At 49.6% G+C, this 26845-nt stretch overlaps 2 protein-coding genes and 1 long non-coding RNA gene across 4 annotated transcripts in view; 2 read left to right on the top strand and 1 right to left on the bottom strand.

Moving 5' to 3' along the window:
• PRKCG (protein kinase C gamma) overlaps positions 1-3097 on the top strand; it is a 30923-nt gene extending 27826 nt beyond the window's left edge. The window contains exons 16-18 of the mRNA XM_084769961.1: positions 391-498; positions 1751-1891; positions 2056-3097. Coding sequence (XP_084626087.1) covers positions 391-498; positions 1751-1891; positions 2056-2244 — 438 coding nt within the window. The 3' untranslated portion in view covers positions 2245-3097. The remainder of the gene's footprint in view (positions 1-390; positions 499-1750; positions 1892-2055) is intronic.
• A 1908-nt stretch (positions 3098-5005) lies between these two features.
• Positions 5006-26845, top strand: part of CACNG7 (calcium voltage-gated channel auxiliary subunit gamma 7) — a 36585-nt gene continuing 14745 nt past the window's right edge. The window contains exons 1-4 of one of the 2 annotated variants that reach the window (XM_084769968.1): positions 5006-5151; positions 8517-8741; positions 10398-10484; positions 10853-10993. In XM_084769968.1, coding sequence (XP_084626094.1) covers positions 8546-8741; positions 10398-10484; positions 10853-10993 — 424 coding nt within the window. In that variant the 5' untranslated portion in view covers positions 5006-5151; positions 8517-8545. Of the gene's footprint in view, positions 5152-5712; positions 5841-8516; positions 8742-10397; positions 10485-10852; positions 10994-26845 lie in introns of those variants that run through there. The other variant, XM_084769969.1, reaches the window with a different exon arrangement.
• Positions 18642-20713, bottom strand: LOC311591299. The gene is made up of 3 exons (XR_014777055.1): positions 20642-20713; positions 19953-20259; positions 18642-19100 (listed from the first exon to the last, which is right to left on the bottom strand). It is a non-coding gene; the product is annotated as an uncharacterized lncRNA (long non-coding RNA).

Here is a 26845-nt window from a genome sequence, read left to right on the forward strand (position 1 = left end):
GCCTTTCCTAACGGCAGAAGACTAAGCCACTTATTCAGTAAGGATAATCATTTCCAGTCTTTCCTGCAATCTCTCTCCTCCCCCCCCCCCCGCCTCTCCCTCTCTCTCTCTCATCAGATGACATATTGCCTAGTTAACACCTCATTAATCTACATAGCCAAACAAGACAGACAGACAGTAGAGGGATGCACAGAACCGGGGCATATATGACAGGGACTTGGAGATGAAGATGAGGTAGTTTTCTTGCGTTTACCCAGGGTGGTTGTCCATAGGGGTGGGGGTCAGGGATGCGTCATCAGGATGCTGTTCTTTGAGGTGGAGATTGAAAGGATGCAGGTTTGGGGAAAGCAGCCTGCCAAGCCCCTGACTTTATCCTGCTTACTTGTGTAGCCGCCCTTTGATGGGGAAGATGAGGAGGAACTGTTTCAAGCCATCATGGAGCAAACTGTCACCTACCCCAAGGCACTCTCTCGGGAAGCTGTGGCCATCTGCAAGGGGGTAAGAGCTCCCCAACTCCCAGCTTTTTCCGTCCCACGACTCACACACTCCAGTGGCCATCTCTTTCAGAAAGAGGCTCCTGTCACTCAGACCTTTCTAAGAGGCATCTGCTGCAAAAGTGGGTTGAACGAGCAGGGCACGGTGGCGCACGCCTTTAATCCCAGCACAGGAGGCAGAGGCAGGAAGATGGATGTGAGTGTGAGGTCAGCCTGGCCTACAGATTGAGTCCAGGGCAGCCAAGACTACAGAGAGAGGGCTGGAGAGATGGCTCAGCGGTTAAGAGCACTGACTGCTCTTCCAGAGGTCATGAGTTCAATTCCCAGCAACCACATGGTGGCTCACAACCATCTATAATGTGATCTGATGTGCATTGTATACATAATAAATAAATAAATCTTAAAAAAAAAAAAGACTACAGAGAGAAACCCTGTCTCAAAAAAATAAAAAAGCTTGGTTGAACAATATTTTGCTACCACATCCTGGCACACTGCAGGAAATGCCAAAAGGGCAAGTCTTGTCTTTATAGAGCTGGGGGGGGGGGGATGTCAAATTACCCCTAGTTCCTGTGACTGTTATTTTTCATGGGTCTTGGTGAGTCATTCAAATTGGGAACCTCAGTTTCTTCTTCCTCAGTTCATGCAGAAGAAACTGCCTGACCCTTAGGCGATCTCTTATTTTTACTTCTCCTCAGATCTTCTCTGTCTCTCTCCTTCCTTCTTCTTTAGAATTTTTCCTATGTCTCCCCCCCGCACCCCCCGCAACCCCCACCTCTGACCCTTATACCATCACACTCGTTTTGTTTGTTTGTTTGAGACGGAGGTTTCACTTTGGTTGTCCTAGAACTTGCTCTGTAGACTAGACTGGCATCCAACTCACAGAGATCCGCCTGCCTCTGCTTCTTCCTGAGTGCTGGGATTAAAGATGTGCGCCACCAAGCCGGTCTTAAAAGCTTTTTTTTTTTTCTTTTTCCAGACAGGGTCTCTGTGTAGCCTTGGTTGTCCTAGACTCGCTTTGTAGACCAGGCTGGCCCCGAATTCACAATGATCCACCTGCCTCTGCCTCCCGAGTGCTGGGATTAAAAGACGGGCGCCACCACGCCAGGCTTAAAAGCATTTTTAAATTGCATTTTAATCCATTTACCTATGTGGAGTTCCGAGGACAACTTTAAGGAGTAATTTCTCCGCCTCCAACATATGGGTCCTAGGTATCGAACTCACTGAGCTGACAGGGCCTCTCTGTGTGCTTTCCGCAGTTCCTGACCAAGCACCCAGGAAAGCGCCTGGGCTCAGGCCCAGATGGGGAACCCACCATCCGGGCGCACGGATTTTTCCGTTGGATCGATTGGGAGAGGCTGGAGAGACTGGAAATTGCGCCTCCTTTCAGACCACGTCCGGTCAGTTGCCCTCCCAACTTCCGTCTTTGGGGTTTGGGGCTCCTGCATGTGGAGGAGGGGTACCTTTCTGCAAAGATGTTCCTTAAGGGATAATAAGAGACCAAGAGGGCTGTGCACAGATTTTTGATTATCAGAGCCTAATTTTCCATCCGATCGTGTTACAGTGTGGCCGCAGTGGCGAAAACTTTGACAAGTTCTTCACGCGGGCGGCGCCAGCGTTGACCCCGCCAGACCGCTTGGTCCTAGCCAGCATCGACCAAGCGGATTTCCAGGGCTTTACCTACGTGAACCCGGACTTCGTGCACCCAGATGCCCGCAGCCCCACAAGCCCGGTGCCCGTGCCTGTCATGTAATCTCACCTGCCGCCGCTAGGTGTCCCCAGTGCTCCCTCCGCCGCGCCGGCCGTACCACCATCCCCCCCAACCCCCCAACTCCCCACCCCCTCCTCACCTCACCGCCTCTAGTCCGGATACTAGGTCCCATACCCGACCCAGCCTTCTGGCCTCTTTCCACCCTCCAACAGGTTCTAGACGCTGTTCCCCAGCATTGCTGGCATTTTAAACTTCATACAGTCTCTAGAGCCTTTCTGTGTTCTAGATTCCGTTGTGCTGAGCTCCGTTCCTCCCCCAGCCCCAACATCTGGATGCTGTTCCAACTGTTCCCAGAAACCCGCTCCACATGGGGTTCTAGACTCTTATCTTGGTAGTTTTATGCCTTCTCTCCCCGCCCCTACACTACCCTGGGGAAAATAGTCTCATGAGATTTGCCTGCTCGAGACCAAGATTCCAGATCTGCCTGCCCGCACCCTTCAAGGCCCCTCCTACCTCCACTTCGGTTGTAGAGTTAAGTGGGAGACTGGGCTCCTGTGTTCCAGTCCCCCTCCCGTCCACGCTCTGGGGAATTCCTGGCATGCACGGAGGATTCTTTCTCCGACTTTTCTCAGTCAGCTTTTGTTCTAGACTCGTTCCGGAAACCATTACTGCTCATCCTGCCCCGTGCATGGCTCCAGCCTTGGTCGGAATCACACACACACACACACACACACACACACACACACACACACACACACACACACACACACACACACCCCTTGTCCTCCGCAGTGCCTGCCACTCTCTGGGACTTTCTCCTCCCACAACCTCCTTCCTTTATCCTCTCCCACAGACACAGCTGCTGGAGAATAAATTTGGGATGCTGATGCTAAAATGTTTGGATGTTTTCCTGTCAAAGCTTGGGGAATGAAGGGGGTGCGTAGGAGGGCCGGCTGTACATAGAAACAAACAAATATGGCGGGGGGGGGGAGGTGTTGGAAGGAGGTTGGGAAGAAAAAAATGCACAGACCCATAAAATAAAATAGAAGACGCCTTTGGTATAACGGTGACACACAGACTGCTTTAGAGAAGACCCATGTGCCACGCTGGTCACATACTCAATGGATACCCCTTGACCATTGTGTCAGCAAGTTATCGGCCCTCAGAGCAAAGTGCACACACACACACACACACACACACACACACACACACACACACACACACACACACACGTCCCCAGAGCTCAGAGAAGTCCTGGGAAGGGAGATGAAAGGCTGGCCTCCTGTGGAGAGACAGACATGATCAGAAGAAAAAAAACCTCATGTTAGAGAAGGCGAGACAACCAGAACCTGGGAGCTTAGAAACCAGTTAGTAAGGCAGAAGAGTTCTCTCGTCCTCTTTCTCCCCTGACCCACTTTCAAGAGTGTGTGGAGGGGAGCAGGGAGTGGAGGTGGGCCAATCAAGATAGACTACGTTTCCCAGCAGACATCACAGAAGACCCTGCCCCCCCAGGTGCTGGCCTCTGGCCGCCAGGGCTGATGGGGAATGTAGTCTCTGGATCGAGCAAGCCTGCAGAATGGTGTGCCTGTCAGTGTGTTTGGAGGGGACACAACCTCAAACGCTTAGCAGGTTCCTTTGAAGGTCTGACATCTCTTCTCTGGATTTTCGAGTCTCACTCCAACTGGATGCTGAGGCTACCCATTTCTCCGGCATCCACTCCTGTACTCCTATCTGGTTCCTGAAGGCCCCAGCCCAAGTTTCGACCCTCGGCGGGCGGCCTGCCCCTTTAAGAGTGGCCCCGCTGACATCACGGCGGGGGGGGGGGGGTCTGGCCCGGCTCCCGGCTCCGCGGCGGCTGCAGGACCCGGCTCTGCTCTGCGCCTGCCCGCCAGCTGCTCTAGGGACCCTGGCCCGGGACGCCCCTTCCCGCCTTCTCCAGCTGCCCAGACCCCAGGCTCCGCCCCTTGCCTTGGGACCTCCCTCCCACCCCCGACCCTGGCTTGCCTTTGCTGTCTCTCCTCAGAGTATCTATTTATCTATCTATCTATCTATCTATCTATCTATCTATCTATCTATCTATCTATCTATCTATCTATCTATCTATCTATCTATCTATCTATCTTCCTCACCTCATCATCTCTTACAAGCTCAAGGTCCCTGGATTTCAGTTTACCTTGGCCCAAGGCCTCTGAAGCTCTCCCTGGCTGGACTCTGGGGCTCTCTGACCTCTCCACTTCCAGGGCCTCAGAACCTCTGAGCCTCTGTAGTGGTGGGGGTGGGGACACCTGAAACTACTCCATCTCTGTCTCCCTTTTTCTGTCTGTCTCTTCCAGTCTTAGGACTCGTGAGTTCCAGAATCAATCTCTGTCTCTCTCTCTCTCTCTCTCTCTCTGTGTGTCTCTGTGCCTCTCTTTCTTTCTGTGTCTGTCTCTGTCTCTCTGTTTCTCTCTCTCTCTCTGTTTCTCTGTCTCTGTCTGTCTCTGTGTCTCTGTCGCGCCTCTCTCTCTCTCTCTCTCTCTCTCTCTCTCTCTCTCTCTCTCTCTCTCTCTCTCTCTCTCTCTCTCTCTCTCTCTCCTCTCTCCCTCTCTCTGCCCCTCTTGGGCTCTGTTTCTATTCTCTCTCCATCCCTGCCTCCCCCCCATCCTGAAGGCTCATCTCATTCCCTCTCTGCATCCTTCTCCCTCCCTCCCCGCCCCTCCCCTCCTCCGCAGTAGCCAATGAGCGGCCGCCGGTCCCTGCTCCCGGCTGCGTCCGCTGAGTGAGGCCGCGGGCGCGGGGGGTGGGGGGTGGGAGGCCGGGAGGGGGCCGGGACGCCGGGCTCGGGGGCGGGGGCGGGGGGCGCGGGCACCGGAGACCCCGGTGGCGGCGGCGGCGGCCGGGGAAAACCGCGGGGCCGGTCATGCGGCTGCGGGGCCCGCGGCCCGGAGCGTCCGCCCAGCCCTGAGAGAGGTAAGCGCGAGGGGAGGGTCCGGCAAGGCTAGGGGGCTCTGAGCTGGACCACTCTCTGCCGGAGTTGGGGCTCAGGGAGGTTAGAGGGTCTCCAAGAACGGAACCCTGAGGGTTCCAATGTTGGATTTGGGGAGATTTGGGAGGATAGAGGGACATTTGGGCCTGGTGGATCCCGGAGGACCGGGGGTCCGAGGGTCCGGGAGTAAGAAAACAAACTCGTGATGCTTGAGTTCAGAGCTCGTCGCCGCTGGGCATAGTCTAGCCGGGGTCTTTGAGAAAGGCGGTAGCGGATGAAGGCGGAGGGCCCAGGCGGGTAAGAGCAAGCTGTAAGTCTGGAAAAGGGTCTTTAGAAAAAGAAGAGTTAAAAGTCTCCAAGGAGATTGATTGGAGGGAGAAGGAGTTTGGACTCGGGTTTTGAGAAATGGCACTTAAGTCATTCAAATATCCAGATCGTGGAATCGCTGGGGGCGGGGGGGGGGCGGTAAATGACCAGAAAGAGATTCCAGGCCTGGTGATGGTGGAGGTGGGGTGTCCCAGCGGAGGAACCGCAGCAGAATGAAGAGCTCTGAGTGGGTCAGGGAGAAAGAAGATGCGCTGGACAGGAGAAGGGACGTGAGAAGTGACGGGAGTTGCAAAGGTCCGGCTCTTCCACTGCGAGTCCAGTCGGAGGAGCAGACCCGAAGGCTGAGGTCAGCTACCTAGACCGAGACAGCCGGGGTGACTGGGTACGAGGGCTCGAAGCGGAGCAGGCAGCTGGCGGGTCACAGCCATTTGGAGGGGGATGGGAGGAAAAGGTAGACAGAGCTCTTTGGGTCCTTCGCGGAGGCTGGCGTTGGAAGTGAGGGGTTCCAGAGACTGGGAGTGACAGGATGTCGATTTGACTCTGATTCTATAGTCTTTCTTGGGGTGAGGCAGAGGAAGAATCCCAAAGCTCAGAGCGTTCTGATTGAGGAAAATAGAGCCTCGTGTCTTAATTGCGTGTTTGGGAATTTTTGGAGGAGGTGTCTCAACCTTTATAATGAAAAAGAAGATGGGTGGGAGCTGAAGGGGTCTTGTAGTGGTTAAGAACACTCGCTGCTCTCCCAGAAGACCAGAGTTTGGTTCACAAAACATGCCAGGTGATTCCCAGTCGTTTCTTAACTCCAGCTCCAGGGGATCCATCACCTATCAGACACCTACATTCTCCTGAACATATCCACACGTGTACACACACACACACACACACACACACACACACACACACACACACACACGTCTGCAAAAAAAAAATTTTTTTTTAAAGGAATGGGTATCTCTGGCCATAGAGGACTCTGGCCGAGGTAGATTATGGGCATGAAAATGGGTCTTGCAAACATGGCATTTTGCGGGTAGTGTAAGGATTGTAGATAAAGAAGTTGGAGGCTGTTTGAGATGGCTCGGATGGTAGAGGCGTTTGGTTCTAAGCCTGATGACCTCGGCAGTGAGACCCCTGGGACCTACATAGTGAGAAGAAAATCCCAACTCTTGAAAGTTGTCCTCTGACCTCCACATGAATGCCATGGGAGGCCACACACATGCTCACACATGCACGCCTGCACACACACACACACATACATACATACATACATACATACAAACAAAAAAAATGGATTCCGTCAGGAACACCCCCCAACATACACACCCCACCCCACCCAGTTAGAACTCCCAAGCCTCTGGTATAACTTGGGAGGTCTCAGATACAACCCGAGAGGGCATTTCTTGCGTGGAGAGTGCAGGACCTAGATTTTACTGACTGGAGAGTTCTAACATGGGAAATTAGGGTCTGGCAGAATCTGGAGGATGGGGGGATGGGGAATTCCTGGTTGGATAGGCACTTCAGGGTGCTGGTTTCTGCCTTGCTGGAGGAGGGTCGTTGGTTTTACTGGATTTTCCTGGTTGGGAATGCTGGGTTGGAGGGTGCAGGCACTTTAGAGTCTATAATCCCGGTCGTCCTGATGTCCTGGAACACATTCCAGCACCCTAGGTTGAGGGGCCTGCCCGGATCTGGCAGAGTAGGATTAGGTCCGGACCTATGATTGTACAACTGATTTGATCCCACCCACCGCCCCCCCCCCAACTCGAGAGATGCCTCAGAGAGTAAGTGTAAGCCACAGAAGTGTGGGGATCTGAATTCAGGTTCCTAGAACCCACATAAGGGTGGTTGTGGTAGCATGTATCTGTAATAAAAGCATTTCTATCATGAGAGGCAGGTAGAGACAGTTTAAGTTAGCATGCCATTTGGCTTGGCATAGGCAGGGGCAAACAAGAGGCCCTGTTCCAAACAAGGTGGAAAGTGGCTAACACTTGAGGATGTTTTCTGACCACCATACATGTGCCCATACTCATAGATATGCATGCACCCACACACACACACATACACACACACACACACGCAGGCACACACTCACACGTGCACGCTCGAGCGAAACACATACACAGGATCGAGTTAAAAAAAAATAACAACTGGGTGTTAAGGTGAAGGTAAACGTCTGAAAGTGTCAACTCAGGAGAAGGAAATGTGCTCAAAGTCGTACATGTGCCTGAAGTCAACTGTGGGAGGTCTAGGGTATGGGGTTAGGAAGCCTTGAGTGGTGACCTACTTTGGGGATTATTAGATGTGATTCAGAGGCAGTTCTAAAGAAAACATTTCAATGTCTCGGGTTGGAGCAAAAGTTAAAGCTGGGTAGCATGGGAGAGAATTTCTGAATAACTCAAGTTGCCCATAACTCAACTTCTAAGCCTAGTAAACCCCTCCCCGCGCCCCCCCCCCCCCGTTCTGCTTAAAATGTGGTAGCAGATCCTTTGGGAGGGGTCTAGTGTTCGCACCCAAGGATTTGAATCAGGCCAGAGCCAGGCTTGAGGTATCAGGTTCAAATCTGAAGCTCCTGATCAGGGTAGTTTCTGAGTTACTGGCTTACTTCAAAGGTTAAGGACTCTGCTAAGGTCTGACCCCTAAAATTGAGCTTGCAAGCCACATAGGAAGTTGGATCTGGCGGGCTTGGCCTTGGTTTGAGAATTTGGATCCTATATCAGGATCTTGATAACTTGGGACCTCTGGTCTAGACATGGCTAGAGTCAAGAGTCATCTCCAGGTCTGACTAAAGACTAAAGGCTGGAAGTCTCATGTCAAGTTGAGGATCTGCATCCAAGAGAACAGATAGGTCGGAGAAGCCGGATAGGGAGTCAATTATCACCGTCTCTATTCAGACTTCCGGGCTGGGACGGCAGTTCCTTGCACAGAAGTCAGAGTTGAGAGTTTGCGTCTCTGGCCAGAGCTAATGTCCCAGATGGCTGCTCGGGGCCTGGGGACTCTGGCCGCTCTCTGCTATAGCTTCTGGTTCCCGCAGGCCCCACAGGGCGCCCCCCGCCGCTCAGGATGAGTCACTGCAGCAGCCGCGCCCTGACCCTGCTGAGCAGCGTGTTCGGTGCCTGCGGCCTGCTCCTTGTGGGCATCGCGGTCAGCACGGACTACTGGCTGTACATGGAGGAGGGGACCGTTTTGCCGCAGAACCAGACCACCGAGGTCAAGATGGCGCTGCATGCTGGCCTCTGGAGAGTCTGCTTCTTTGCAGGTGCCCGCCCCCATCCCCACCCCCACCCCTGCGCCCTTGCCTGCCCTCACTGACCCCAAAGTCTTTATCTATAGTCTATATCTTGGATTCCAAGAACCCAGAGGTTGATTTTATTTCTCCCTTGGAAGTTAAATTTCAGCACAGATTTCTCATGTTTACCCCGTTATGCCCTACGTATTGAAGCTCAGATAGTCAAAATCGATGTCTTTAACCTTCCTCCCCAGTCTCAAGAACTCAGCCGCCTAGGGACTGGAAAGTGCTTCCCCAGATAAGGTGATGACCCGAGTTTCATCATCCCCAGAACCACGTGGAATCTAGTCCTGAAAGTTGCCCTCTCACCTCCACACTTGCACCCTGACATACTCAGACCTTACCCCCCTGCTCCCCCCCCCCCGCTTAAAATTAAGCACTATAATTTTTAAAATGACAATTTTTTTTTTAAAAGTCGGAATTCTAGCACTAGAGCTGTGAGTAGCTGAGTTTATAGCATGCTTGCTTAGCACACAGAAAGTCCTGGGTTTTATTCTCACGCCCAACTTTATAAATTATGTGTACGGTACATGGCTGTAATCACAGAACCTGGGAGATCAGAGGCAGGAGGATCAAAGCCATCCTTAGCTACGGAGGGAGTTCAAAGCCAACCGGAGATGCTTAAGCATCTGTCTTAAAAAAAACAAAAACAAAAACAAAACAAAACAAAAAGAAAGCCGGGTGTGGTGGCTCACGCCTTTAATCCCAGCACCCGGGAGGCAGAGGCAGGGTGGATCTACAAAGCAAGTCCAGGATAGCCAAGGATACACAGAGAAACCCTGTCTCGAAAAACCAAAATAAATACATAAATAAAAAAGAAAAATAAATGAAAAGAAAATAAGCAAAAACCAAAATGAGTCAGCTGTCCAGATTCAGAACTTGCTTCTTGGACAGTTCCAGTGTTTTGTGTGTAGTGAGAAAGACTCCATGCCTTCTGTATTGAAACTGTTTCCTTTTAGAAACCTCAGCTCTAGCTGTGCAGTAGTGGAACACATCTGTAACCCCAGCACTGCCGGAGGCAGAAATGGGGGATCTCTGTGAGTTCGAGGTCAGCCTGGTCTACAGAATGAGTTCCAGGACAGCCAGAGAAACCCTGCCTTGAAAAACAAAAAAGAAAAGAAAAGAGATCCCAGCTCCCCGGACCTAGGGAACCCAGGAGTCTGCACCTACAGTCCCCTCCTCATTTAGAATGTTAAAATGCAGCCCTGTCCTCCTTCGCCTGCAAATCTCCAGAGCAACCAAGATATTTCAATACTCCTTTATCCCTTATTTATGTATTTATTTATCTTTCCGTACTTGGCATCGAACCCCAAAGCATCGTGCAGGCTTGGCAAGTGCTCTACCGTTGAGCTACACCCCTAGCCCTCTCTTTACTTGCAGTTTTGAAAAAGGCTTTATTAAATTGTCCAGGCTGACTCACTACTGTTACCTGGCTGCCCTTGAACTTGCAATCCTCCTGCCTCAGGCTCAGCCCCTTTCCTCTTGCTCCAAGAGCAGGATGGATTGTAAACTTGGAGTGAGATTTCCCAAATCCATCTCGGGTCCTGTTCTAACCCCCTGACAGTCTCTCTCTAGCCGGCGGGAGCCTCTCCTCCACCCCTGCTTTCTCATCTTCCTCCCCACCAGGTCGGGAGAAGGGGCGCTGTGTGGCTTCTGAGTACTTTCTTGAACCGGAGATCAACTTGGTGACGGAAAACACGGAGAATATTCTGAGTGAGGGGGAAACAGGGAAGGGGCCCAGGCGACCACAAGGTTTTGGGAGAAAGGGCTGGGTTAGGTAGGGAAGGGATGGGGTTCACGCTAACAGCCGAAGGTTGAAAGAAGGAAAAGTTGAGGGAGAGGGGAGGGTCAAATAGAAGTGTCTTGGTTGGTATGGGGGCAGGAGCTGCAGAAGAGGGGCGTGGTCAAATCAAGGGTGTGGCTTGCTTGAGAGTGGAGTCAGCCGAGGATAAGGGGCGGAGTCAATGGGAAAGGGGAAAACTAAAGGGAAGAGAAAAAAAAAATCAAGGGAATGGGGGCAGTGGCCTCTCACTGAAGACTTGTCCCTCACGCCTGCTTCTTCTTGTCCACCTTCCCCCCAGAGACAGTACGCACAGCCACTCCCTTCCCCATGGTCAGTCTCTTCCTTGTGTTCACCGCCTTCGTCATCAGCAACATCGGCCACATCCGACCCCAGAGGACCATTCTGGCTTTCGTTTCTGGCATCTTTTTCATTTTGTCAGGTGAGTCCTAGGAACTGTGGGCTGCGGGGGACTAGGGTGTGTGTGTGAGGAGGGGGAGGGGAGACTCCCAGGAGGAGCTAGGAAGGACCTTCTTCCGCTGAGTGCTGTGTGGCCTATTTGATGTGTGGCCTAGGGGGAACGTAGGAGCCCTCTGAGTAGAGACAGCAGAGTGCCAGAGCGTTTGTGCGGTTCAGAGGCTAAAGCGTCGCTTACGTGCTGAGTTAGGTGCCTGGCTGTGTTTTGATACCAGCCCATGAGGTGATGGCTATTAATAGCCCCATTTTACAGATATGGAAGCAGAGGCTTGGGGGGATGAAGTCATTTGCTCAGGGCCAAAAGAGTGAGTGAGGTGCAGGGCTGGGAACCAAGCTCACGTATTTCGCCTCCAGAAGTTGTATTTTTAACCAGCACTGTTATTTTAGCAATTAACAGTTTACAGAGCTCTTTATTTTGGGCGCAACATTTTATTATTTTAATTCCCTACCCCCACCCCCACCCCCACCCTCTGCAAACAAAGAGACAAGAGTTTCATAGTGAGCAGTCATGGGCCCATCACTTCCAGTCAGCTGATGACCTGTGACTGGCTTTACATTTTCTTGTGTTTCCCTGTTTCTGTTCATCCCATCCCCTCTTTTCCCTTCCTTTCCATTTTCCCTCCTTGCCTCACCTCCTCTCCCCTTTTCTTCCCTTTCCTTTATTTCTTACTTTTCTTATTCTTGGAAGAAGGGTCTCAAATGGCTCAGGCTGCCTTCAAATTCATTGTGTAGCTAGGGATGACCTTGACCTGATGAGCTTCCTGCCTCTAACTTCCGAGCACTGGAAATACAGGCACGTGCCCGCTTACCCAGTTTATACGGTGCTGGGAGATCAAACCCAGGGTATCAATACACCTAGGCAGGCAATGTACCACCTCAGTGATATCCGCCTTTATCTAAGCTCCTGCCATTTATCTATCGATCATCTATCAATCATCTATCTGTCTCTTAGCATTGTTCCTTAAGCATTTCAAGGTATATTTTAGACGTTCTTCGCCCTCAACACTTCACAATGCATGCCATTAGCTAGAGTGTGGTTTTCATCCACAGCTCCTTCTGTCTTCTGAGGTGCCAGGCTCTTTATCTTTAGTGTGTGATCTCACACTGCACCCCGCCTAAAAACTCCTGTCAGGGAGTCATTAGCATTCACCTGATAAAGTGAGGGCTCTGAGAACCACACACGGGAAGGCAGGCGCCGCCGTGAACTACTTTCAGATGATGCCAGTGTCCAGAAGACCGGAGTGAAGTTCTTTGGGAGGGCCTAGACCCTTCCAGCTCTGTCCAATCCAATTCGGTGCAGATCGGCTTATTGTCGTTCCAATATATTTCATCCCATCAATCCAGTCCGAGTAACTCCAGTTCATTATCACTTAATTCTCCAATTCAATCCAAATTAGTTCACCGTTACTTAACTTAAATCAAATCAGGTCCATAAATTGACTGATGGGAGGGAGGGAGGGAGGATGGGAGGGAGGGAGGGAGGAATGGGGGGGGGGAGGAGGAGGAGGAGGAGGAGAGGGAGGGGATTCTGTAGGTTTATGCGCGTGTGCATGCACGTTCCAAGCCTAGGATGCTCACCATTTCAGTTAGACTGACTGCATTGGGGTCTGAGGACCTGCTTGCCTCTTGCCCTATCTATCCCCCAAGGCTACGGTTGCAGACATGGGTAAGCCATGTCTCACTTTAAACGTAGGTGCTAGAGATTTGAACACCAAGCAGCACTCATCACTGAGCCGCGTCCTCAACCCCCTAGAGCTGCTATGCTCACCCTCAGCCTAGACTTGGGACCACCTTTCCAGCTCACTGTGGAGTCAGTTACAGAAGGATGTCCCTGCTCCTCCTCCCCCGCCAAGAGTCTTTGCGGCCAAACCTCCCGCAAGCCTTCAACCTAACCTGAGAAGACCTTTTCCAGGGAAAGCAGGGTACAGCCTCAGTACAGACTCGAATCACAGCCTTGGAGCCAGACACCGAGCTAAAATAAGACATTGTTGGATATCACGATCCGAAAGTGTCAGAGCAGAAAGGGCTCGTCATTTCTGAGATGGAAAAATAGTAGCCTAGAGAGGGGAAGTGGGGCAAGAGTGCATCCCGCGGGGACTTCTATTCAGTCTACCCAGTATGTTGTATATAAGGTCCAACTGTTTGCAGATCACAGGAATGGAGCCAGTCGATTCAGGCAGTCAATGGCAGAGCTGGGCTTTGAACCAAACGTATTCTGATTCTAAAATCCAGCCTGCGAGCACTGAACCAGTCACTGTCTGCCCAAGGTCAAGCTGCAGATTAATGATGCCTTTGGGGTGGAAGTCAGGTTTCTGGTTTCCGAGTGAGAGAGAGACTGAAGTCACATGCACTCGTGTGTGTGTGTGTGTGTGTGTGTGTGTGTGTTGTAGTGTGTGTGCCTGCGTTTGTGCTCATTCACACTCTCATGTATGGTGTGGTTTGTGATGTTCTAGTTTGATTTCTGGTTGCTGTGATAAAACACCCAAACCAAAAGTGACTTAGAGGAGTAAAGGGTTTATTTGGCTTATAATTCCAGTCCTTTGTTTCGGGAAAATCAAGGCAAGGAGCCCAGGCAGCCAGTCACATCACATCCACAGTCAAGAGCAGAGAGAAACGAATGCACGCATCCATGAGGCCTGCTTGTTTCTCATCCTGCATCTCCATCTTCTACCTTTGTTTTATTTGTTTGTTTGGTTGGTTGGTTGGTTTTCCGAAACAGAGTTTCTCTGTGTATGTAGCCTTGGCTGTCCTGGACTCACTTTGTAGACCAGGCTGGCCTCGAACTCACAGCGATCTGCCTGCCTCTGCTTCCCGAGTGCTGGGATTAAAGGCGTGCGCCACCACTGCCTGGCTCTCCATCTTCTATTTTTACGTGCCTCAGGCCCCAGGCCATGAATTGGTCCTGTGCACATTTGGGATGAGACTTCCCACCTCAGTTAATATTGGAGATGACGTTCGGTTAGGCTAGCCTGACCTAGATAATTGTTCATTAATACTCCCTTCTAGGGCTAGAGAAAAGGCTGTAGTAGGGTGTGTGTTTTTCCTCTAGGCCCCAGCCTCTCAGAATGACTCACGAGACTCAAAATATATTTACAAATACCTGGGCCATATAGCTAGGCTCTTCTCTGACTAGCTCATGACTTGAATTAACGTATTTATACTATTCTACATTCTGCCACGTGGCTGGTTACGGCTGCTCAGGCACCATGTGTCTGTCATCCCCACATCTCCCTGGATGAATCTCCCACACCTAGCTCTATCCCTGAGTCCTTTCTGCCTGCCGGATGTCCCACCTTCTAGTCTACCCTTTCCTATAGGCCATAGGTGTTTTTAATTGACAGGCAACACATCCATACAATACACAAGATATTCTCTCTACAGTTACAGTCAGGCAGTTTTTTAATTAATCGATTAATTAATTAATTTTTAAGACAGGGCTTCTCTGTGTAGCCTTGATTGTCCTAGACTTACTTTGTAGACCAGGCTGGCCTTGAACTCATGGCTATCCACCTGCCTCTGCCTCCCGGGTGCTGGGATTAAAGGCGTGCGCCACCACCACCCGGCCAGTTAAGCACTCTTACTCTTCTTTCAGACGATCTGAATTTGATTCCCAACATCTACACTGTGTGGCTCACAACCCCCTCTAACTCCAGCTCTGTAGGATCTGACACCCTCTTCTGGCCTTCAGGGTTACCTGCACTCACATGCGTACATCTCCACACAAACACACAAATAATCATATTTATTTATTTATTTATTTAATCTAAAAATAAAGATTCTCTTCCCAGGTAAAGCTAGCCAGCACAGGTAGCTAGGGAGGAGCTTAGACAAGCTCTCTCTGTGAGGCCGGATTGACCTAAAACTCATGGCTATCCATTTACCTCAGCCTCCCTAGTGCTGGGATTATAGGCATCTTTCACCATGCCTAGACTGAATCTCTCTGTTGAATTAATTTAATAGACGTTGTTTGTTTAAATGCTTGTTTTTGTTTTGTAAGATAGATAGGGTCTCTTTGTGTATCCCTGGCTGTCCTAGAAATCGTTCCGTAGACCAGGCTGGCCTCGAACTCACAGCGATCCGCCAGCCTCCGCCTCCCCAGAGCGCTAGGAGTAAAGGCGTGAGCCATCACTGCCTGCCTCATTTAATAAATAGTTTTTGATCTCTTCTCCCTACCCCAGGGTATTTGCTCATGCGCCTTCAAGCTTGTGGGTTTCAGTAGCTGAGGTAGAACATTGTATGAGCAAAAGTCTGTGTGGCCTGGGCTGGGGAGATGGTTCAGCCAGTAAAGTGCCTGCTTTGCAAGCATGAAGATGTGAATGTGGATCCACAGTAGAATTGCATGCCGGTAACCCTAGCACTGGGGAGGTGGAGGCAGGGGGTCCCGCAAGCTTATTGACTCAGCTGAATAATGTGTTTGGTGAGAGCCTCTGCCTCGGAGAATAAGGTGGAGAGTGATTGGTTGTGGAGGAATGCTAAGTGAATGTATCAACCGTCAATAAAGCGCTGTTTAGCCAATCAGCTGGGCAGAAGGACAGGAAGTGGAAGGCGGGACTTCCTGGAAGAGAGGGGGAAAAGTTTGAGGGTTGGAGAGGGAAGGGGTTTTTTTTTTTTGAAGGTTGGAAGAGGACGGTGGGAACTGGACGCGGACCAGCCCAGGGGTCATAGTGGCAAGTGTTTGGAATAGATGTATGTTACAAGGTTTAGAGTTGTTTGTTTAGTTTACGAGTAGATTAGAATCAGTTCAGACTCTGCCCAGCGAAGTGCTGGCAGCTTTAAAGTACGTTTCAGTCTCCCTGTGTCAGTTATTTGCTTTGTAGGCCGAACGGATACAAAATACTGTAACAATTGGTGAAGGCAAAAGACCTTCCACCCCACCCCCTCTCTGTCCTTTACATTTTTGTTCTATTTTATTTTTAAGTATGTGCGTATGTGCAGCCGTGGAGGACGGAAGAGGGCGTCAAATCCCTCGGAGCTGGAGTTACAGATGCTTGTGAGCTGCCCTATATGTGTGCTGGGAACTGAGTTTGGGTCCTCCGCAAGAGCAGGGCACACTCATAACTGAGCTATCTCTCCATCTCCTGCACGTATATCTGACCTCCCTCCCCCCACCCCCATCATAAACAGCGAGTGTTGAGTTGGGCAAAGCTGCTAGGAAGCAGGGACAAGTGAGTGAGGGCCCAGCCAAGGCAAAACCTATATTCAAAGACAGCCATCCCCCCCCCCCCCCGGGATCTACTTTTAGGCTAAGTCTCACCTCCTAACTTTCCAAAATTATACCTTCATCTGGGGAATAAATTTCCCACATATATGAGCCTGTGTGTGTGTGGGGGGGGGGTTTACATTTCATATCCAAACTATAGCATGTCACATAATATGTCTTTTTGTTGTCTTATTTTTCTATCAGGATATTAAAGATGTAACACCCATCCTTAGCTTGCAAACCGTACAAAGCCAAACAGAAGAACAGTTGCAGTTGTCCAAATCCTGATCTCAGTCACGGGCAGAATTTTTTTTTTTTTTTTTTTTACTGTCAGAATAAGTGTTCAACTGTAGTAAAACAGATGAGAGCCGGGCATGGTGGCGCACGCCTGTGATCCCAGAACTCGGCAGGCGGAGGCAGGCAGATCTCTATGAGTTTGGCCAGCCTCATCTACGGAGCAAGTCCTGGACAGCCAGGGCTACACAGAGAAACCCTGTCTCAGCAGAACAAACTAAACAAATAAACAAAACCAGAACAAACTAGATGCATAAGCAAGGCCTGTAGTACTAGCTCATCGGCAAAGTATTTGTCTAGCATACACCATGTCCCAGGTCCTGGCCTGGCTTTAATCCTCAGCATCCCATGAACAAAGTGATGGTTTGTGATCCTAGCCCTTGGGAGGTGGAGGCAAGTGGGGGTGGGGTGGGGTGGGTGGGTCACAGGTTCAAGGCCCTTTACGTCTACATAATGAATTCGAGGCCAGTGTGGGCTACACAAATCTCTATCTTGAAAAATAGAAGCAGGGGCTGGAGAGATGGCTCAGTAGTTAAGAGCAGTGACTGCTCTTCCAGAGGTCCTGAGTTCAATTCCCAGCAACCACATGGTGGCTCAAAACCATCTATAATGTGATCTGATGCCCTCTTCTGCAGATAAAGCACTCATATACAATAAATAAATATTTTTAAAAAATAGAAGCAGAAATAAAGCAGAACTAGATGGATGGATAAATAAATATGTTGGTATTCGTAGTGTCACCACTGGCTTGCGTGAATGTGAATTGCATCATTTTATTTCCTTAACTCTCTGTATCTCCACTTAAAATTCTTATTATTACCATCACCATCATTATTACTGTCTGTGCGTGTATGATGTCTGTGTGGCTGTGAGTGTAAAGGCATCCATGTGGAGGCCAGAGGAAAATCCTGTGAGTCAGTTCTTTCCTTCCACCCTTATGTGGGCTTAGGGGATCGAAATCTGACTTGCGCAACAGATACCATTACCTACTGAGCCATCTCCCCAGTCTAAATATTTTCATTTACCCTTGTGAAAGCAGAAGCAGAGGTTCAGCAATGAGATCAGGAGTCTGGACCAGGCACTTTCACCACAGCACTGTGCCACCCTACTAAAAATCACAGCTCCGGAAACTCTACCAGGCGTGTGTGTGTGTGTGTGTGTGTGTGTGTGTGTGTGTGTGTGTGTGTGTGTAAGCTCAGCTCTCTGGAGGCCAAGACAGGAAGATTGAGAATTTGAGACCAGTCTGCCCATACCACACAGCAAGATCCTGTTTTATTTTGTTTTGTTTTGAGACAGGGTTTCTCTGTGTACCCTTGGCTGTTCTAAACTCAATTTGTAGGCAAGGCTGGCCTCGAACTCACTGAGATCCACCTGCCTCTGCCTCCCGAGTGTTGGGATTACAGGTGTGCACCACCACACCTGGATTCAAGACCCTATTTTAAAGGAATATTAATAACACTGGGCATGGTGGCATACAACTTTAATCTCAGTATTCAAGAAGCAAAGAATCCAGGCGTGGTGGCGCACACCTTTAATCCTAGCTCTTGGGAGGCAGAGGCAGGCGGGTCGCTGTGAGTTCAAGGCCAGCCTGGTCTACAAAGCAAGTCCAGGACAGCCAAGGCTACACAAAGAGACCCTGTCTCAAAAAACCCACAATAAAACAAAACAAAACAAAATCAAGAAGCAAAGAGATGCAGATCTCTGTGAGTTTGAGGCCAGACTAGTCTACCTAAAGAGTTCCCAGCCACCCAGGGCTACACAGTGAGACCTTGTCTCACACTCACCATACATGTGTCATCCCAGTACTCAGGAGGTGGTGGAGGCAGGAGGACCAGATGTTCAGAGTCATCCTTGCCTACATAGTGAGTTCAAGACCAGCCTGGGCTACATGAGACCCTATCTCAAAATCAAACAGTGCTTCACGCATAGTATCAGTGCCTGTGAGGATGTGGCCTGGTTGCCATATTCCCAGTGAAGACATGAAGGCTTAAAGACAGGTGTCACTTCAGAGCTTATCATTGATACAACAGCGCTCAAAACAAAGGAAGTGTTCTTGGAGGTTGGAGCAGGAGAAAGGAAGGGACATATTGCAGAATAAACTAGAGGGCAAGAGCCTTGATTAGTTTTTGTTGTTGTTGTTTTGTTTTTATTGCTGAGACAAGAGACCTAATAAAAATCAACTTAAGGACAGGAGGGCTAGCTTTGCCTCACAACTCCAGGGTGCCGTCCGCCACCGTCGCAGGAGCTTGAGGCAGCTGGTGCACATCGCATTGGCATTCAGAACCTCACAACCAAGGAGCCACGAATGCTCAAATTGTTTCTCATATTTATTCAGCACCTGGAGCCCAGGAAATGGTGCCGCCCCTACTTAGGGTGAGGTTTCCCATCCCAGTGAGCCTGATGTAGAAAGTCCCTTGCACATACGCCAAGAAGCTTGTCTCGCAGGTGACGGTAGATTCTATCTAGCTGACATCAAGTTCAGTTTTGTCCATCACGAGGCTGAGCACAGATAGCGTCTGGTGTGGTCCAGGCAACAGCAGGGAAGGACTGGCCAGGACTGGAGGTGTGTATTGCAGGGCTGTGGGGAAAGAAGGGTAGTAACAGGAGGATTAATAGAACTCGGTAAGCAAGAGACTGGAGAGGGGAGTTGGGAGGAAGCCAGAGTGCCGTAGGTTGTCTTTTTTATTTTTTGGTGTTTTCAAGACAGAGTTTCTCGGGGCCAGGCATGGTGGTGCACACCTTTAATCCCAGCACTTGGGAGGCAGAGGCAAGCAGATCGCTGTGAGTTCGAGGCCAGCCTGATCTACAAAGCGAGTCCAGGACAGCCAAGGCTACACAGAGAGACCCTATCTCTGAAAACAGAGGGGGGGGGGGAGAAAAGGGGGGGAGAGGGGGAAGAGAGAGAGAGAGAGAGAGAGAGAGAGAGAGAGAGAGAGAGAGAGAGAGAGATTCTCTATGTAGCTCTGGCTGTCATGGGACTTTCTCTGTAGACCAGGCTGTCCTTGAACTCATAGATCCACCCACCCACGTGGGTGAGCCTCCTTGCTGATATCAAAGGCATGCGCCATCACGGCTGGCTTGCATAGATTTTCTTTTTTGCAGGTCACAACAGACATGTACACATCCCATATTCGCTCCAGTTCCCAAGCACAGTCTGTGCATTTGATTTTAAAAAACAAAAACAAAAACAAAACAACAACCTACTCCCGAACGGCCTTGAACCTGGTGTGTAACTGAGAGTGACCTCCGCATTCTCATCTTCCTGTATCTTCCCATCCTGTCTCCCAGGGCACCATGACAACAGCCTATAACCTCACACCTAGGCAAACACTACCAGCCTAGCGACTTCCTCAGCCCAGCCCGCATCCGCTTTAACACTCACTCGTCAGCTATCCAACCTAGCAGGTCCCCAGCTGCAGGACAGCCTCACCTGCGAGTCATCCTTAGCTCGCCCGCACCTCTTCCTGGATGTGCGGTGCATCTCCAAAGTGGCAGAAGACTCCCACGTTGCTCACTCTGGCTTGTGTTCAGATCTGTGACCTCATCGCTGACCCACTAACACTCTCCACGTTGCCTACGGCTTCCCTGGCTTCTTTCAGTTGCTGGAGGATGCAGGTCTTGGCCTCTCACCACAGGATCTCGGCATTTCATTATTCCTCCCTGCAGGGGTCTCTTCCTGACCCTCAGGGCCTCTTCAAAAAAAATGGCCTCTTCTGGCTGGCTTTGCTGGTTTACTCCTGTAATAATCCCAGCAATTAGGAGGTAGGAAGGTTGCTTTGAGTTTGAGACCAGCTGGGCTACAGTGAAGTTAAGGCAAGCCTGGGCTACAGTGAAGTGAAGGCAAGCCTGGGCTACACGGTGAAACCCTTGCCACTCTTCACCCCACTCCACCCCCCCCAAAAAAAAGCTACAAGGTTTCTTAGTGGGTAGAAGCGCTTGCCACCAAGACTAAGTTCAATTCCCAGGATTCACATGGTTGAAGGAAAGAACTGGTTCACACACGCACACACAACACACTATGTAAATAAATGTGGAAAAAAAAAAAAGCAAACCAGCAACCAACCAACCAGTGAAGAAAGCAGGCAGGCGAGCAGCAAGTAAGCAAAGGGAATCACTTACATAACAGCTATTTCTGTCTCTCTCTTTTTCTGTCTCTGTCGCTCTCTCTGTTGTTGTTGTGGCTGTTTTTTTTTTTTTTTTTTTTGCTGTTTGTTTGTTTGTTTGTTTGTTTTTTAGACAGGGTTTCTCTGTGTAGCCTTGGCTGTCCTTGACTCACTTTGTAGACCAGGCTGGCCTCGAACTCAGAGATCTGCTTGCCTCTGCCTCCGGAGGTCTGGGATTAAAAGGGTGTGCCACCACACCCAGCTGTTGTTACTGTTTTTTGTTTGTTTGTTTTTTACAAAAATCTCAATTGTTTGATTTTACCAATGAAGACTCAGGAGCTAGATGAGCGGCTGAAGCCTGCTAGCTCAGAGAGACAGAGAAAGCACGCAGCTGACCTTCCTCCTCAGCCACTGTCCCAGCAGTAAAGGAGAAAAAGAGCTCTCCTTCTCAAATGTGTCTCAGCATGGATCTGCCTGTCTCATGGCCTGGTGCTGAGGTTACAGGCATATCAGCCATGATTGACTTTTTGTGTACATTCAGAAGATTCAAACTCAGACCCTCTTACCCACTGAGACAAAGTCAAGGTCTGTAGCCCAGGCTGGCCCGGAACACACCTGAAGGTCTGTAGCCCAGGCTAGCCCAGAACGCACTGTGTAGCCAAAGATGACCTTGACTTCCTGATCCTTGTCCTTCAGCACCATTAGGCCTGGGATTGCAGGCATGGACCACCATGTCCGTGTGTATATACGGTGTTAGGAATTGAACCCAGTGCTTTGTTCATGGGAGTCCAGCAGTCTACCAAGCGAGCCACACCCCTGCTCACACACGTATTGGTCATACCCCTCATCATTGGTCTTGTTTTATTATTTTCCTACCTGATTCTTTCAGCCTATAGACTCCAAAGGACATGTACATTTTCTTTTCCTTCCCCCCCCAGCCCCCCCTACCCCCTCTGGCAAAAAAAAAAATCTGGTGTGTGCATGTGATTGAGGTGTGAGTTCATGCCTGTGTGTGTGTGGTTGAGGCATGAGTTCATGCCTGTGTGTGTGTGTGTGTGTGTGGTTGAGGCGTGAGTTCATGCCTGTGTGTGTGTGACTGAGGTGTGAGTTCATGCCTGTGTGTGTGTGACTGAGGTGTGAGTTCATGCCTGTGTGTGTGTGTGTGGTTGAGGCACACATTCATGCCTGTGGAGGCCTAGGCTGATGCCGGGGCATTCCTGATCCCCCATCACTCTTCCACCTTATTCTTTGAAGCAGGGTCTCTCAATCAAACCCAGAGCTCACTGATAGGGCTACCGTTTCCACTTCTCAGGCTGGAATTGCAGGCAGATCTGCCACATCCAGCAGCCTTCAGGGCTCCCAAACTCTAGTCCTCATGCTGGCATGACAAACATTTAACCACAGAGGGTTTCCCCTAGCCCACCCTGGACCATTTCAAAAGTGTCCTCACTTAGTGTCTGAAGAGCCCATAGCAGTTTCTGGTAGGAAGAACATACTGAGGTGTTTGGAGAGGGCATGATTGTTTGAGTGAAAACTCTGGTCCTCTCAGGGAAGAGAATAGACTTTGATTCCAAGCACCTGCCTCTGCCTCCCAAGTGCTGGGATTAAAGGCGCGCGGCCGCCATGCCCAGCTGCTGTTATTGTTTTTTAAAAAAGATCTCAATTGTTTGATTTTACCAATGAAGACTCGGGAACCAGACTATCTGATGACTCACAATAGCCTGTAATTCCAACCCCAGGGCCTCTGATGGCAACCATATGCACATGTGGACATACATTCACATAGACACAGACATAGAAATAATAAAAATACATATTTTTAAAAATGATTAGGGATATAGCTCAGCGATAGAGTGTTTCTGGTCTAGAATGCCCGACTAAGGGATTAGGGGCACAATTTAGTAGGGCACATTCTAGAATCCCTCAGTGAGGGGCTGGGGTGTGGCTCAGTGGTAGAGCCCCTGCCTAGAATCCCCCAGTGAGGGGCTGGGGTGTGGCTCAGTGGTAGAGCCCATGCCTAGAATCCCCCAGTGAGGGGCTGGATTGTGGCTCAGTGGTAGAACCCCTGCCTAGTATTCTGGAGCCCCTAGATTAAATTTCCATCACTGCAGGGTAGCAGGGAGATTAGAGCAGCTAACGAAATTCTCCAGAAGTGCTAAGTATTGTGTTAGGTCCTCAGAATGCAATAGAAAAGATGATGAGCTCATTCCCAGAATTATGGAGCTTGTATAGCTTCTTAGCGAGGTAACAGTGAGCCGTGTACAATAAAAACAGTGAGAATACAGTTTAGGTAGTGATGAGTGCTGCAGTGAAAACAAGTTAGGGGCCAGTGCCACAGCTCAGCAGGTGACCCACACAGAGGGAGGAGAGAGAGCCAACCCCTGCATGTTCTTTCCTGACCCTTGTACTCACTCCAAGATGTGCCTCCACCCCTGCTCACAAAATTAATTAAATAACTAATTAGTAAAATAAGGCGGGTTGGGTAAAATGAGAGATAAGGAATAATCGAATCATCCAGCTTTTAGATAGTCCTTTCCCTTTTTCTTTCTTTTTTTTAAAAATGTATTTATTAAGTATACAGTGTTTTGCCTGCATGTATTTCGGCATGAGTGCACCAGATCTCATTATAGATGGTTGTGAGCCACCATGTGGTTGCTGGGTATCGAACTCAGGACCTTTGGAAGAGCAGGCAGTGCTCTTAACCTCTGAGCCATCTCTCCAGCCCTTTTTTTTTTTTTTTTTTTTTTTTGGAGTTTTTCAAGACAGTGTTTCTTTGGTTGAAGCGAGTCCTGGCTGTCCTGGACATGCTTTGTAGACCAGCCTGGCCTTGAACTTATCGATCAACCTGCCTCTGTCTCTGGAGTGCTGGGATTAAAGGTGTGGGCCACCAGGCCTGGCCTTTCCCTTATTCTTCCTCCTCACATCCGTACTTCTGCCAGTTCGCGCGCGTGCACACACACACACACACACACACACACACACACACACATACACAGTGCCAATGAAAGGCCAGAAGAGGGCGTCAAACCCCTCTGAGTTACAGGTGGCTGTGGGCTGTCTGACATGGGGGTTGGGAATTGAACTTGAGTCCTCTGGACGAGCAGCTGAGTCCTCTCTCCAGCTTTCCTCCTTTGTTTCCACTCACACCGTGCACACCCCTGCCCCTCACAGCGCTGGGGACTGAACCCAGGATCTCCCATGTGCCGAGCATATGCTCTACCACGTAGCTACATGTTGGCTATTTTTCTATTTTTGATGTTGTGATGGGGTCCTACTCTACAGACCAGGTGTGACCTCTCTCAGTAGCTCAGGGAAACCTTCCACTGGGCATCCATCCTCCCGCCTCTGTCGGCTGAGTGGCTGTGATTACCAATCACATTTTTTTTTCTTTACCACTTGAAAAAAAGCCTTGTGCCAGGATGGTGGTACACAGCTGTAATCTTAGCGTTCAAAGGGCTGAGGTAGAGCTGGCACAGTGGTGCACGCCTTTAATCGCAGCAGGCGGAGAGGCAAGGCAGGCTGATCTCTGTGTTTGAGGCCAGCCTTGTGTACAGAGCGAGTTCCAGAACAGCCAGGGCTACAATACAGAAACTTTGGCTCACTTATTCCCCCATCCCTCACCCACCACTTCCCCCAAAAGAGAATAAAGCAGGATGCTTACAAATTCAAGACTAGTTGGGGTGTAGACTGAGACTCTGTCTCAAAAAAGCAGGAGAAAACAGTTACAAAGAAAGGAAGAAAGCAAATTGTAGGTATTATGTCGTTTACCTGTTTGTTTGTTGTTGCTGTTGTTTTTCAGTTTTGTTTTTTGTTTTTTGTTTTTTTGAGACAGGGTTTCTCTGTGTAGCCTTGGCTGTCCTGGACTCGCTTTGTAGACCAGGCTGGCCTTGAACTCACAGCAATCTGCCTGCCTTTGCCTCCCAAGTGCTGGGATTAAAGGAGTCCGCCACCACTGCCTGGCTTGTTTGTTTTTAAAGATTTACTTATGTATTACATATATAGTGTTCTGTCTGCATGTGTGTCTTCGCACCAGAAGAGGGCATCAGATCTCATTGCAGATGGTTCTAAGCCACCCTGTAGTTGCTGGGAATTGAACTCAGGACCTTTGGAAGAACAGACAGTTCTCTTAACCTTTAGGCCATCTCTCCAGCCCCTGTTTGCCTGTTTTTATAAAGCTAGGATGCTGGGGAGATGGCTCAGTGGGTAAAGTGTTCGCCACACAAGCCCGAGGACCTGAGTTCAATCCCCAGCACCCACATCGGAGTCTTGTTTGGCGCACACATCTGAGATCTGAAGACCCAGAGCTGCAAATGTGAAGACAGGAGGATCGCTGGGGCTCCTTGGCTAGCCAGTCTAGTCTAATTAATGATTCCTAAGTTCAATGAGAGACCCTGTGTCAAAAAACTAAGGTGTGGTGCACACCTTTAATCTCAGCACTTGGGAGGCAGAGGCAGGTAGATCGCTGTGAGTTTGAGTCCAGCCTGGTCTACAAAGTGAGTCCAGGACAGCCAAGGCTAACACAGAGAGACCCTGTCTCGAAAAACAACAACAACAACAAAACCAAAAAAAAACTAAGATGTCTCTACACCTTGAGGAAGATGTCCAGTTTTGATCTTTGGCACCCAGATACACACACACTCACATGCATACATGTGTCTGAGCACACAGAAACAGGAGCATGTACACACATGTATCACTACACCGTTCTAAGGATCTTACAAGAACACATGCTTTCTCATGAGTACAATGTCAATATCACACCTAAAACTTGACATTTGTCTAATATAAGTTAATAACAGTTTTTTTTATAAACTACACACACTTGTACAGTGTGTGTGCACGTGTACATGTGTGCGTGTGACCTGGCACATGTGTTTAAGGTCAGAGGATAACTTCTGAGAGTCAGTTTTCTCCTCCACCCACCTAAGCAATGGAACTTAGGTCATCCTGCTTAGCAACAGACACTTTTACCCACTGAACCATCTCACTGGCCCAGTTTTCTTTTCTTTTTCTTTCTTCCTTCCTTCCTTCCTTCCTTCCTTCCTTCCTTTCTTTCTTTCGAGACAGGGTTTTTCTGTGTAGCCTTGGTTGCTCTGGACTCTCTTTGTAGACCCAGCTGGCCTTGAACTCACAGAGATCCTCCTACCTCTGCCTCCTGAGTGCTGGCCTGGCTGGCCCGATTTTCTTACTGTCCTATTTGTTTCAAGAATATTCTTTCTTGATGAGGTAGCTCAGGGACGAGGCATATGCCTACTTGAGGCCCTGGGTTCAATAGCTTCGGGGGGGGGGCGGGAGACAAGGGTATATTTAGGTTTTCCGTCAGAGCCAGAACTTGATCCAGCCTCATGCATTTTATTTTGTTAATAAGTCTTTTCTTTGGTCTATACTGGCTCTGCCACTCTTTTCCTGCACCCGTTCCAACATTGACTTTTTTTTTCTTTTTTGAGACAGGGTTTCTCTGTGTAGCCTTAGCTATCCTAGACTTACTTTATAGACCAGGCTGGCCTCGAACTCACAGCGATCCACCTGCCTCTGCCTCCCAAGTGCTGGGATTAAAGGCGTGCGCCACCACCGCCCGGCTCCAACATTGACTTTTAAAATATGGAAAGAATAGTATAAGGAAATCCCATGCACCCTTCATTTGGTTCCAACAATTGCCAGCATATGGCGGATCTTTTTTTAGTCAAACACCGCCATGTCCCCCTTTCCTTACTTTGCTGCCTTATTTTAAAGCCAGCCTCAGACATCAGCAACTTATTTTGTCCTCTCGTATTTTAGTATGTCTCTGAGTGAGAAGTACTCTTTTATTTACTCCAGCCACACTGGCCACGGAACCACGACGAAGCCTGAACAAGCTAACCAACGAGAGTAAACTTAATGCTTTCTAATACCTACTTACGTTCATCCCCCCCCACCACACACACACACTGGTCTCATAAATGCCTTTTTACTGGGAGCCTGTGGCAAATCAGTATGTAAATTACACACGGGCATTTGGCTGATAGCCCTCCAAAGCCTCCTTTAAACTCAGACGGTCTCTCTGGTTTTCCTTTCAAAAGACATTATTGCATTTATTTATCTGTGGGTGTGGAGGTGCAGGTGCACACTATGGCACATGTGTAGGGGTCCAGAGGGCAACTGTGGGAGTCAGCTCTCTCCGTCCCCCATGTGGTTCTAGGGCTGGGTTTGATTTCTTGTTGTTTTGTCAAGAGTGCCACTT

Source organism: Acomys minous (assembly GCF_964271855.1).
Source record: "Acomys minous genome assembly, chromosome: 20".
In the NCBI taxonomy this organism is placed as follows: Eukaryota; Metazoa; Chordata; class Mammalia; order Rodentia; family Muridae; genus Acomys; species Acomys minous.